We start from the raw sequence: 13,121 nt of genomic DNA, 5'->3' as shown, positions 1-13,121 counted from the left end.
TATCATTACACTTTACTCAGCCTATTTGTAAACCTAGTTCTCCTGAAAATACACACCATTACACATGTTACAAATTAACCCTAGTCATGAACCTATGTAACTTAATGCTACCTACTATGTAGATACTATGTAGAAATGTGTTTATGGTTACATTTACCTAAACACATTTCATAAGTTTCTACATAGTAGGTAAGGCATGTAGCTACACTACGGAGTATGTTCTACGTAGTAGGCATGAAGCTACACTATCCATAGATTAATTACATATTAAGCACACAGTATCTGACAACACTATTATAGGTGTAGTATGATATATACTATATTATACCATATGGTATAGTACTGTATAGTATTTTGTGGGGGTGCAACTCTCTTTCACTAGATTGTATAATGAGGTTATAAACAGTAACAGTTTATTGGTAAAAGACAGTAAAAGACTTCTTTTTCTCATCTCTTTCTGTAAGTGGCTTTGGATAAAAGCATCTGCTAAATTAATAAACGTAATTGTAAATAGATGAAATGAAAAAAATGAAAAACAAAATACATAGAAACAAATAGAAAAAAAGTCATATTTTTCCATGTATCTCTTTATTGCAGTTGGTCAATGGTACAAGAGTTAAACATTCATTCTGTATGAAACTAATGGCTAGGATAAACATAATGAGTTGAGCTACTGATGGTGCCGCCTGTATAGTGTTACCTATGCAGTGAGTGAACATAGACACAATGAAAGACAAGAACATGAAAAAGAAAGTGAAAATAGTGATGGAATGTAGTCATTTTCCTGAACGGTTGTCTAAATATAGTATCAAAATCCATAAAAAAAAACATTTAATACATAAATATAATTTGTTAGGGAAAAGACGCAGACACCCTTGAATTAAGAGTCATGATAAATGATTGAACCAACCTGAAATGCAACGCATGGTAGTCCATTACTGAACCTTAAAAACTCATAACTTTTAAAAGTAGATATTACACATTTGCAGACAAGTCCTCATATGATACCGTTGATGCGTCAGTTACAAAAAAGCCAAAAGAAAAACAAGAAACACTGGTCCATGACAACGGCTTGGACCTAGTCTCTGTCCTCATAAAAGTCAAACAAAAAGTGAAAAATGCTTAATCTTTAACTGTCTACACATATGATCACATAACGTTTTTTCATATTTTAAATAAAACAAAACAAATCAGAAATCATTCATTGCAAAATGTCCATTTTGATCCGAGTTGCTCCCGGGTAACCTATGTAAGAGAAACCTGGGAGAATTCTATCAGACGTCTTCTAGCTGCTAAAGCTAACCGCATTTTAACTTTTGGTGGCTAACACATTTTTTTTTAAATCTCCCCCTCTGTCTTGATTCTTATCTACATTTTCCCTTCTTTGTTTTCCTCTAATGAAGGACTTAAGACCGATTATAACCACTGTCTTGGGTGACATCTGTCACACCTTCGAGACCAACAGTACAACATGATTGTCTTTATGAACAACCAGACCATGTGGGACTGATTTGTTAAGACCATTTACAGTACTGTACTCTAGCCTACTGTACTACAGGGTAGACATTTGTGGCCCTTGAGGGACGTGGAGAGTGGTGAGTGGACGATGCTGCAGTGTAGGGCCAAGCTGCCTCACTGAATAGCCATTCGGTCAGTCTCAAGTAGCCTAAGGAAGAGCTCTTTATCAATCCTCTGGTTCACAATGCTTTCCCACACGGAGGTGGTTAAGTTGAGTAGGCTGGATTCCCTGTGCCGTGGTTTAAAAATTCCTGCCACTGTCACTCTCTCTCTCTCACTCTCTGGGGGCCTCTAGAGAGACCTGACCCATCTCTAGTCCCGAGCACCTATTTTGGGTGTGAAAAAATGGGCTTTGGTTTGAAGTGACCCTGTGGACAGTATGTTTGGCCTGCCCTCCCCAATCTCTTGCCACCTGCGGGATTGTCTACTCGTCAGCTAAGTGTAGGCTTTTGGAAACAGCTGAGGTGCTTAACCAGAGGAGAAAAACAAACGCAAAAAGAAATATTCAAATAAAATAAAATAATTAAAAAGTACATAACAATGAAAAAATGAGCATACTGATTTCAGGTTACAATAATACCAAACACTGCATTGAAAATGATTATCTGTAAAGAAAAAAAAAACTGCTTTGATATCTGTATGACTGTCTTTCTTACGATAACAAACGTCAAGGCTTGCATACGACAAAAGAAGCTGTGATACAAGAAAGATAATAGTTGACATGACAAAAAAAAAAAACATACAGTATGTGTTTCTCTTCTACTATTCAGACCGTTGTTTTCACTATTACAAAGTGATGATTAGACGATAAAGAAAGTTAAAATGTGCTACTCTATGGGTGCTCATATTGCTATCCGGGACAGGTGAACATGAATAACATATCAATATGTGAAGCTTTAATTATAAATTAAATAAAAAAGAGTGAACCAGAGAGCTGAGACCAGAAGACAATAGTCTGGCCGATTAAATGCATGTGCTAAATAAAACCTTTTAAATCATTATTATTATTTTTTTGTTGTTGATATTGTTGTGATTGTCTTGACATAAGTACGGTACGTACGATTATTTTACCTTTTGACATGATTCTTTTTGTGTTGGAAGTTTCATATAAAATATATATATCAAATCATAATTCCAAAGTGTCCAAATTTCACAGCATAGTTTCCATAAAGTAAACCTGTGCAAAGGGGGTACTAAACCGTAAATGTGACCACATATTGTGGAGGTCTGTTAATACAGTGCTACTATATATACTCTTTTTCTTCCCTCTCCATTCAATACCCTTGGGCTGTTTTAAGAAAGGCTTCTCTCCTTCTCTTCTCTTCTCTTTTCTTTTTTGGTATGGAAAAACAAAAACAAAATGCACTGGATAAAAAAAATAACAAGGGAATGGTCGTGCAGTTTCTTCGTTGCTTCTTTGTGTCACTAGTGTCCCATTCCTGCCGGACGACAAAGAGAGAGGACAGGACAACACCATAAGGAACAGGGCATGACAAATTTGGGACATCAGACTGAGGTCATCTATCATAAATCACTACGGCACAGGGTATGACATAGCTACAGTGGAAGATTCTGGAAAAGCGCTGGAGAAAGAGCTAGGTGGTGCTTGGCTAAGCAACGCTGTCTGGCCTTGATTAGGTGCTAATGCTGGCTGATCTGACCAGGGCTTACCTTAAAAACTGCTAAGTGGCTAGCGGGTGTCTCTTTTCAGCCCACTTGAATATTTGTGTGTGTGTGTGTGTGTGTGTGTGTGTGTGTGTGTGTGTGTGTGTGTCTGTGCGTGTGTGTGTGTGTGTGTTTGTGTGTGTGTGTGTGTGTGTGTGTGTGTGTGTGTATGTGTGTGTGTGTGTGTGTGTTTGTGTGTGTTTGTGTGTTTGTGTGTGTGTGTGTGTGTGTTTGTGTGTGTGTGTGTATGTGTGTGTGTGTGTGTGTGTGTGTGTGTGTGTGTGTGTGTGTGTGTGTGTGTGTGTGTGTTTGTGTGTGTGTGTATGTGTGTGTATGTGTGTGTATGTGTGTGTATGTGTGTTGTGTGTGTGTGTATGTGTGTGTGTTGTGTGTGTGTGTGTGTGTGTGTGTTTGTGTGGTGTCAGATGCTGGAGACATGCTCTGTCTCTCTGCACCCTTTTAAATGATTTATGGTTTCCATGGAGTCATAGTGCACCCTTTGCTCAATAAAGCAATGAGGCACAATTCTTTTTGTGGAGGTGAGTGCAAGGTGTGTGTGCAACTATGTGCATTGTGTGTGTGAGTGTGTGTGTGTGCGTGTGTGTGTGTGTATGCACAAGCTGTTATCAACCTATTTTTATTCAGCACCCTCTAACCCCCTCCGTCACTCACACCTCTCCAAACATAAATTAGCAAATCTGCTGACAGGCTACACTAAACACTATCCATACAGACTCAACAGGCACTCCTGGATGCTAAGGACCTGGCTGTCCCTCAGACCATTACGAACTGATCTTGAGTCAGTGACTTGGGCTCCTTCAAGGCCTGTAAATGGGGGCTTGTGGTGAGGCACCTGGAGTGACTCACGGCCCTCTTTTCTGGAGGCAGCTAGCGCTAGCGTGCTAATCTGGGCAAGTGTGCGCTGGTAATGTGACAAACCAGCTGCTGTGCTGCACAGCCACATGCATCATCAGCTTATCCGGACAGACAGCCAGAGAATTCAGGTCAGGGGTAGGACTGTGTATGTGTGTACTGTATGTGTGTGTGTGTGTCTTAACGAAAGTGTGAGTCTGAGAAATAGAGAGAAAAAGGAAATACTTATCAAGTATATTAGTGTGTGTGTGTGTGTGTGTGTGTGTGTGTGTGTGTGTGAGAGAGACAGAGAGAGGGAGAGAAAGGGCGGAAAATGGAGTGGAAAAAAGGTGGAAGGGTGAGAGGAATTTGACACGGAGAAACGCTGACAAAAAATGCTAAAATGGGGAGAAAGAGACAGAATGACGGTATTAGAAAGAGACAGAACAGTGGTTTTAGAAAGAGAGGGAATGCTGGAAAACGGGTGATAGTAGGAAGCCTGGGCGAAAGAGATGAGCACATGTATGTGTCAGTGTTGGTCTGAGTTGGTCAGTGTTGGTGTTATTAGCATTTGTGAAGGCCAGACTGTCCTAACTCTTCCTGGGCCAGATGGTGTGCCGTTTGTACGTATATGTGTGTGTCACTGGAAATAGAAGACAATGCAGTTCTGGAGCCAGGAGGAGACATGCGTATAGGTATTAGAAAAAGAATGTGTGCGTGTGGCATGTGTGCGTGCGTGCGTGCGTGCGTTTGTGTGTGTGTCTGTGTATGTGAGAGAGATAGAGAGAGTGCAGGTGACAAGAATGATTTGTTACACGCAACAGGCCCTGAGGTGAGAGGGCAACTGTAGAGAAGGCTTACTGGGGCATCTTACCCAGATGCCCCAGTGCTGCTGTCTCTCTCTCTCTCTCTCTCTCTCTCTCTCTCTCTCTCTCTCTCACACACACACACACACACTCACACACACACATACACACACACACACACACACACACAGTCCTGTCCTTTCACAGTGACCAGTGACAGTCAGTTTCTATTTAGCATACCTCACTCTCTCCATGCCCATAAACACCCCACACACACACACACACACTGACAAACACTACCTCATGTATATACACCCCCCCCCCCCCCCACACACACACACACTAATAAATCATTAATATGCATAAACCTCAAAGACACTGAAAAAAAGACAACTTACCATTAGCAACTGATTTACTCTCTCCTCTGCCTGACACCTGGGTAGTAAATGAGAGAGAGAGAGAGAGAGGGAGCGAGAGATAGAAGAAAAGAAGAGGCAACAAGGACAAGGGGGGGGGGGAAGTGACAGTGAGCATAGCATCCTCATAAAACACCTCAAGTGTTCTGTCAGAAGCCATGCCTTGCTGCTGTGAGCAGTGTGCACTGCAGGGGCTGCTGGTCATCTAGGAAACTATGACCCTTGGGCCTCACCCACCCCCACCATAACAATGTGACAGAGCTACAGTATGTGTATGTATCAGAGTATGTGAGGGAATGTGTCGATGCTGTCGCTCTTTAGGTGGCAATGTGCTTGCAAGTGTGTGTGTGTGTGTATATGTTTGTTTGTTTGTTTGTGTGTGTGTGTGTGCGTGTGTGAATTGTGAAAAGATGTCCTTGCTCCATGTTCATTGCCATCTTAAAGGTTAAAAACTTCGAATCAGTATAAAGAGTGGGAACCATCACTGATTTGGTCTTCCAATCTACTCTAGGGGTGCTAACTCCGCTGTGGAGTGTATGAATCTGTACCTCAAATCCTTTGTATCTGACTAGTGACTATACTAATTCCAATCCACTCTATGTCCTCAATTCCCCAAACTTCTCAAACAGCACAACCCTACTCTCTCTCCCTCTCTCTCTTTTACTCTACCACCTCAATTCCCAAAACTTTACTCTCTCTCCCTCTCTTTCTCTCAGGATTTAGCATCAATACCATGTTGCTTTCATTATTACCACTTACTAGCCAAATTGTGTGAGTGATAGTATAGCAATATAACAGATAATTATTAAAAAACCTCTCCACCGCCCCCCCTCCCTCTCCCTGTCGTTAAGGCACCACAGACTGCCTGACTTTGCCCAGCCATGAGCCCATGTGCGTCAGCATGGCCCGTGGCCTGTCCACCTGGCATGGAGCTCAGGGCTATGTGGCATACCACAGCCTCGGGCTCTGCCCGCACCCCTTCACCCACATATGGGCGCAGCGTTCTGCCCCAGGGCCAAAGAGGGCGGAGAGGAACCAGCAGATCTGATGGAGAGGGCAGCCTGTTAATGCCCCTACGGAGCAGGCTTTCAACTCACTACTCTCATGATCATACTCTCCTGTAACATTATCACTTCTCATCACTGTGAGTGTGTGTGTGTGTGTGTGTGTCTGTGTCTGTGTGTGTGTGTGTGTGTTCTCATCAACGTTCCAGTACTTATTTGTAGCCTTTGCTATGGTTAATATTTGACATCTGATCTTGTTAGTGGAGACACAGCAACTCTAACTTTTGTATCAATTTGTGGTGGTGCAGTAATATCTAGAACGAAATGCGGTCAACATTAGGGTCGTGTCGGGTTTTACAACGACATCAAACGCCATTCAACCAATCATAATCAAGGACCAGAACTATCCGTTTAAAAATTTGTATTGACACATCTGCTTGATATCTGAAAGTCTACCCATATATAATATTATTGCACTCACTTCACCCCTTGCACATAGCCATCAACTCCACACCAAAGCATGGCTTATTCTGACCTTGAATACTGTAGAAGTTGCAATTTACTCAGTAAGCAAATTCTTTTCCATGTAAAAAAGAGTGTTCAGCTGTGAGATAATAGGTGGTTAGTTATGCACAGATGCCCTGGTGAACGTACAGTACTTATATTTATTGGGTAAGATTGCAGCAAAAAAACAAAAATGTCTGTCTGTGCACGCAGCTACCAGACAAAAGATGTTTAACGAGGTGTTAATAAGGAATTTAAGGAAAGAAGTGATTTTTAAAGTGAAAAGACCGCTTGGCTTTAAGGTGATCCATGGCTCTTCAGACACTAATGCCTTCAGCCGAGTCTAAATCAGTCACGCTTCAAGCCTCTTAGGAGGGCCATGGTCATAAACATCATTCCGATAAGATCACAGGCGAGACATTCCCTGCTGAAGATCACCTTCTCTGCTACTGAGTCCTGGCTGTTACTATGAGGTCCCTGGCCAAGCGGTCTCGAGGAAAGGACATTAAAAGATTCTTGTGAATGTGTGCATGTGTGTGTGTTTGTGATAGAGAGAGAGAGAGAGAGTTATTCCCACTTGACACCCCTGTTTGTTTATTTGTTTTATTTGCTGTTTCTTCGGAGAGGTCGATAGATCAGTGCTTGACAACCAAATTAAAATAGCCCCCCTCAGAAACTAGACGCCTTGCTCTTGGGCAGAAGACATTTAACAGCATTCAGAGTGGCCATTTTGCGAACTGACCTAAAATAGCCCCTCAGACTATAATAAAACAAGATACAAAAAAAAAAAAAAAAACAATAAAGATAATACTAAAATAATGCATATTAAACAAAGTGCTTAAAGTGCTTGTTTTAGTGGATGGTCTCAGGCGAAAAAGCAAAGTGCTATGAAGCTACAAGCTCTAAGGGAGTGACATCATGGTTAAGGATTGTGGGCCTCTAGAGATAGGCACGCAGACAGACAAAAGATGGAAGCAAAACGAGAGCAGCCGTGACATCGTGCGGTGAAAAATGACTTTACCTCGTCGGACTCTTTCCAGATATGGAGACAACTATCTAAGAGAGGTCTTCAGAGAGAGAGAGAGAGAGAGAGAGAGAGAGAGAGAGAGAGAGAGAGAGAGAGAGAGAGAGAGATAGGAAACCCGCCAGTGTTATGTCATCTGTCTTGGCAAGCACTCGCATTCCAATTAACTGAAACGTTCACGACATACACTCCATCAATGTAGAACCAACATTACGATGAAAGCAAACTTTTAGGGGCAGGGAGGGAAGAAGACAGCTAGCTCTTATCACGCCACAGACACTAAAATGAAATAAGTTGACACTCCAATTAAATAACTAGACACTTATGGAGACATAAGTGAAGTAAGAGTTGTTTTAGGCAATGAGTTATGGGCTATAAGTTTTAGGGGAAATGTTATGGATGCAAACATTAGAGCTTGGATACATGCTGCTGGTTAAGCTTATGAAAATAGCAGAATCAAGTGGTTGAGCTAAGGAACTAGCGCAAGCTGTCTGTTTCAGTTATTATAAACACAACGTTGTGTTTCTAATAAATTTAATATCGGGAGTGAAACAGACAGTGTGCTGGAGTTTCTTAGCTCAGTGTTCGATGACCTTTGAGTCCTCTCCTGTGCACCTGTCAAGCTAACAGCTGTGCGGAAGTGTTGTTCTTTGATTCAACAGAATGCCGTGGTTACCTTGGCCGGGGAGGAGCCTATGTTTTCCCATAAACTGCGTTTGCCAGTCACGTCTCCCGGCTTCAGGTCCTGTCGGGAAGAGACGGATGGGGGAGAGAATTAGTGTTGGTTACTTCAGCATGGTGTGTTCATGTGAGAGCCATTCTAACCTGTGCATCTTTATCAACACAAGCATGCACTTGCAGTCACAGACAAATATGCACTGCAAAACTGCTTTTCTAACCAAATGTGATTAATCTATATTAAGGTCAGAAAATCTAGTTGGCATTGATTTTAGTATAAGGAGACTTACTGTACCTAGTGCTTTCTCATAAAATAATTTGACTTAAAATAAGTGAAAATCAAATTAAATTAAAACATCTTATCAAGAAAAAAATGAAATTTGGCTACCAGTGTGTTAAGCAATTTTTTCTTAATAAGACATATTATAATAAGTGATGTTACGTGGTTTCTAAGCTAAAACATTTTTGTCACATACAGCAAACATCCTGACCAGGCTGTTTTTGTTACTGTTTTTGGAGCCTTGGCTGTCTACAGAGACTGTGTTTTTTTACAGTGTATTCAGGGGACAGGCAGCTAGTGGATTGTGAGGAGATGTTTGTGTATGTGACACAAAATGTTTTAGCTTAGAAATCGCTTCGAGCACCTTTAATATAAGATTAATCACACAATTTAACACACCCAAATGTAATCTTTCTCTCGCCCTCTCTCTCTCTCTCTCTCTCTCTCTCACACACACACACACACACACACACAAACACAAACACACACACGCCAACCCTCTCTTAGTCTCCTCAACAGTAGTCCATACCTGGAGGACAGAGGCTGGAGAGGGACAGGATAGGGACAGGAGAGTATGAAGGACTCCAGGGGAGAGGAAGGCAGAGATAGACCAGGAGGACGAGGAGAAAGACAGAACACCTGGCGGTGGTGGTCACAAGGTCAGATGGGGAAAATAAATAGATAGAAAAACGGATATTAGAGAGAGGATAGGTATTGCTAAACAGAAGAATAGAGAACCAGTCAGAAAGAATACAAGTGTTGAAAAATGAAACCAGAAAGAATGCAGACAGGTATTGGAATAACTTCGACCACAACGGGATTGGGAGACAGATATAAAAAATAAATGAATAATCACAGGTAACAGAGCAGGCTGCAGGTACTTAACACACTACAAGAAAACAATCAGAGGAAGAAGAGATCCTGAGAAAGGGATTGATCATTTGTGCTCAGAATTGTATCCGAGTAAATGAAAACACTATCTAGTTTGACCACTAGAGGGTGCAGCAGCTGATGAGATGAAGCACTCATACTGCAGTTTCCCCATATGACACACTATTGTCTATTTCTCCTGCAGTTTAGGGCATGAGTTACTGCCTGACAGATAGCAGTGGGATGTGGGAATTCTGCTGACCCATATCAGAGTAATGTATGCTTTCATGTTTGATTTATTATGAGCTTGATCATTCTGAAGCGACTGTACAGAACATTTATGTACATTTGCTTTAACATACATAAAGCCAACTGCCATGAACTTTTTAACTATATAAAATAACTTTTAAGTATATAATATAGAATTAGACACTTAATAGGATGTGTGTGTTGTTTTTGTTAGCCATAAATAAATATGTATCTGAATATGAATTTTAACAGGCTAATAAGGCACCATAGAAATCACTTACTGGACAGAATGTCATGTATGGTGTGGTCATAAGAACTATTGACTCAAATGATACTATTTGTGCGTCCTAAGTTACAGTTGAGTTGAGTTTGAGTTGAGTTAGAGTTGAAGTGGTGATACATGGGGCAAGTTTTTGAGCAATATCCTGGGCGACCACATAACCAGTTCCATTTATTCTGACGATTTGGTTACTGATTAATAAAGTTCTCCAGAAAATAAGTTGTTGTCCAATATAAATGGGAACATGCCAGAACCACAACAGTGAGGAACATTTCCCAGGAACATCAGAACCACAACAGTGAGGAACATTCCCTAGCTCCAAAAGTTGCTCCATGTGTCATCAGCTTGAGAGTTGAGAGAGTTAAGTAAGAGTTAGAGTTAAGTTAGAGCTTGAGTTAAGTTAAGTTAAGTTAGAGTTGAGTTAGGGTTTTATCTGAGTTAGAGTTGAGTTAGAGTTAGGTTGTGGCTCTTATATACCCCACAGAGAAGGAGTAATGGTTGGGAACTGTGAAACGGACGTGGAAGAAGAGGAGAGAGAGACCCAGGGGGAAACACTACATGATTACACACACACACACACACACACACCACACACACACACACACACACCACGCACACACACACACACACACACACACAAACACACAGTTTTCACTGATTGCCCACTAAGCAAGATTTTGCTGATTGGCCATATCAATTTTGACTATTACTTTTCTAACAGGGACTAATTGTTCCAACTAGTGATTTGGTATACTGTACAATTACATGGTTTTCTTTCTGTTAATACATTTACAAGCTTATCTTGTAGCCATTTATATGTGTGCGAATGAGTGTGTACAGGAGGTTGATGAGTTGACGTGTGTGTGTGTGTGTGTGTGTGTGTGTGTGTGTGTGTGTGTGTGTGTGTGTGTGTGTGTGTGTGTATGTGTGTATGTGTGTTTGTGTGTGTGTGTGTGTGTGTGTACGTGCGTGCACGCCTGTGTGTATGTGTGTGGTACTTACCACTGGCCTTCCTCCAGGAGTTTTGACTGACTCAGGAGTTTTGTTCAACCAGTCGTTGATGCGGCCGGCCACACCCACCTTTATCCCAGCTGCATCCTGTTAAAACACACACGCACACAAACACATATAGAGACACACACACACACAGACAGACAGACAGACACACACACACACACACACAATGTTCTTTGTGTCAAAGGCCACAGGACATGAGGTAGAGTATCAGAAGGGTTGGACACACCCCTACTTCAACAGGAAGTGTGGTGTGTGTGTGTGTGTGGAGTGTGTGTGTGTGTGTGTGTGTGAGAGGGGAGAGATTCAGAGATAGTGACACAAACCAAATGACTGCTCTTCTGCCTCGTTCCTTTCCTCTTCTCCTCCTGACCTCTGTTCTCTTCTCCCTCTCCTCCCCTCCCTATTCCTTTCCTCCCCCCTTTCTTCAGCTCACGTTTAGTCCATCTGTTGTGCTACTGGACAGGCCAGGCTCTCACTCTGTCCAAGTTCCTCTCTCCCTCTTCTCACGGAACTTCTGACTACACAAACTGACTGAGGCTGAGTGATATTTGTTGCATTTTGGTGTGTGTATGTGGTGGTGTGTGTGTGTGTGTGTGTGGTGGTGTGTGTGGGGTGTGTGTGTGTGGGTGTGTGGTGTGGGGGGGGGGGGGGGGGGGGGGGGGCGGTTGGGATTTGGATTTTTTTGGGATTGAGGTACTAATCTGGTTAGCCTTTATTTTAGCTCCTTTTGAACTTAGAAGTTCTTTCTCCTTTCCTTTCCTCCCACTCCTCTCTCTCTCTCCCCCTCTCCTCCCCCCCTCTCCTCTCCTCACACACACATGAAATCCCTCGGCTGTGGTACTGGCAGGAGAGGGCTCACCCAGCCTCTCTGGAAGGTCAGTCCGCTACCCAGGAAGAGAGAGAGAGAGAGGCAGAGTAACGCAGAGAACAGGCCTTATATGGCCACGGACCAGAGAGTGGGTGCATTTGCGTGTGCATTTGGGTGTGTGTTTGTGTGGCAGCTTGGGTGGGGGTTGGGAATGTGTGTGTATGTATGTGTGTGATGTGAATGTGCCTGTGGTGTAACTATGTTTGTGTGTGTGTGCTTTGTCTGTGGTGTGTGTACAGTATGTGTGTGAATGTCTGTACATGTGTTCTTTCTATGTATGTGTGAGAGAAAGAATGTTTGCACATGCATGAGTGTGGCTTTACATTTGTGTGCATGCTTTAAATGTGTGTGTGTGTGTGTGTGTGTGTGTGTGTGTGTGTGTGTGTGTGTGTCCGTGTGTGTGTCCGTCCATACATGAATGTGGTGTGTGTGTGTATGTGTGTGTATGTGTGTGTCTGTGTGTGTCTGTGTGTGTCTGTGTGTGTATGTGTGTGTGTGGCTGGCCTCCTGACCTTGTTGGTGGCTCCAGCTCCACTGTTGGAGCCGAACACATTGCCCTTCTCCCACATGCTCTTAATGTTGCGGATGCCATCGGTCACCACGGGCAGGTCAATGGTCCCGGGCCTAGGGGAGCGCGCCTCTCTGTTAGACTGGAGAGGCAGGACGAGGAGGAGGAGAGGAGGAGGAGATGAGAGGAGGAGAGGGAGGAGGAGGAGAAGAGGAGGAGGGGAGGAGGAGAGAGGAGGAGAGAGAGGAGGAGAGGAGAGGGAGAGAGAGGGAGGAGGAGAGGAGAGGAGGAGAGGGAGGAGGAGAGGAGGAGGAGGCGAGGAGAGGAGGAGGAGGGGGAGGAGAGGAGAAGAGAGGAGAGGAGAGGAGAAGGAGAGGAGAGGAGGAGAGGAGAGGAGAGGAGAGGAGAGGAGGAGAGGAGAGAGAGGAGGAGAGGAGGAGAGGGAGAGGAGAGGGAGAGGAGAGAGGAGAGAGAGGAAAGGAGAGGAGAGGAGGAGAGGGAGGAGAGGAGAGAGGAGAGGAGGGAGAGGAGAGGAGAGGGAAAAGAGAGGAGAGGGGAGGAGATAGGAAAAGAGGAGGGAGG

General features: G+C 43.2%; 1 protein-coding gene across 1 annotated transcript in view; it reads right to left on the bottom strand.

The window, feature by feature from the left end:
- Positions 1-569: 569 nt before the first annotated feature.
- The window catches only part of cald1a (caldesmon 1a), a 69,316-nt gene continuing 56,764 nt past the window's right edge, over positions 570-13,121 (bottom strand). The window contains 3 exon segments of the mRNA XM_042078109.1: positions 570-2,957; positions 5,240-5,276; positions 8,466-8,534. Of these exon segments, the coding sequence (XP_041934043.1) occupies positions 2,944-2,957; positions 5,240-5,276; positions 8,466-8,534 (120 nt within the window). The 3' untranslated portion in view covers positions 570-2,943.

This window comes from Alosa sapidissima, chromosome 22 (assembly GCF_018492685.1).
Source record: "Alosa sapidissima isolate fAloSap1 chromosome 22, fAloSap1.pri, whole genome shotgun sequence".
NCBI classification, from domain to species: Eukaryota; Metazoa; Chordata; class Actinopteri; order Clupeiformes; family Clupeidae; genus Alosa; species Alosa sapidissima.
Note: the sequence above shows the minus strand (reverse complement) of the source record. Positions and strands in the feature narration are given on the sequence as shown.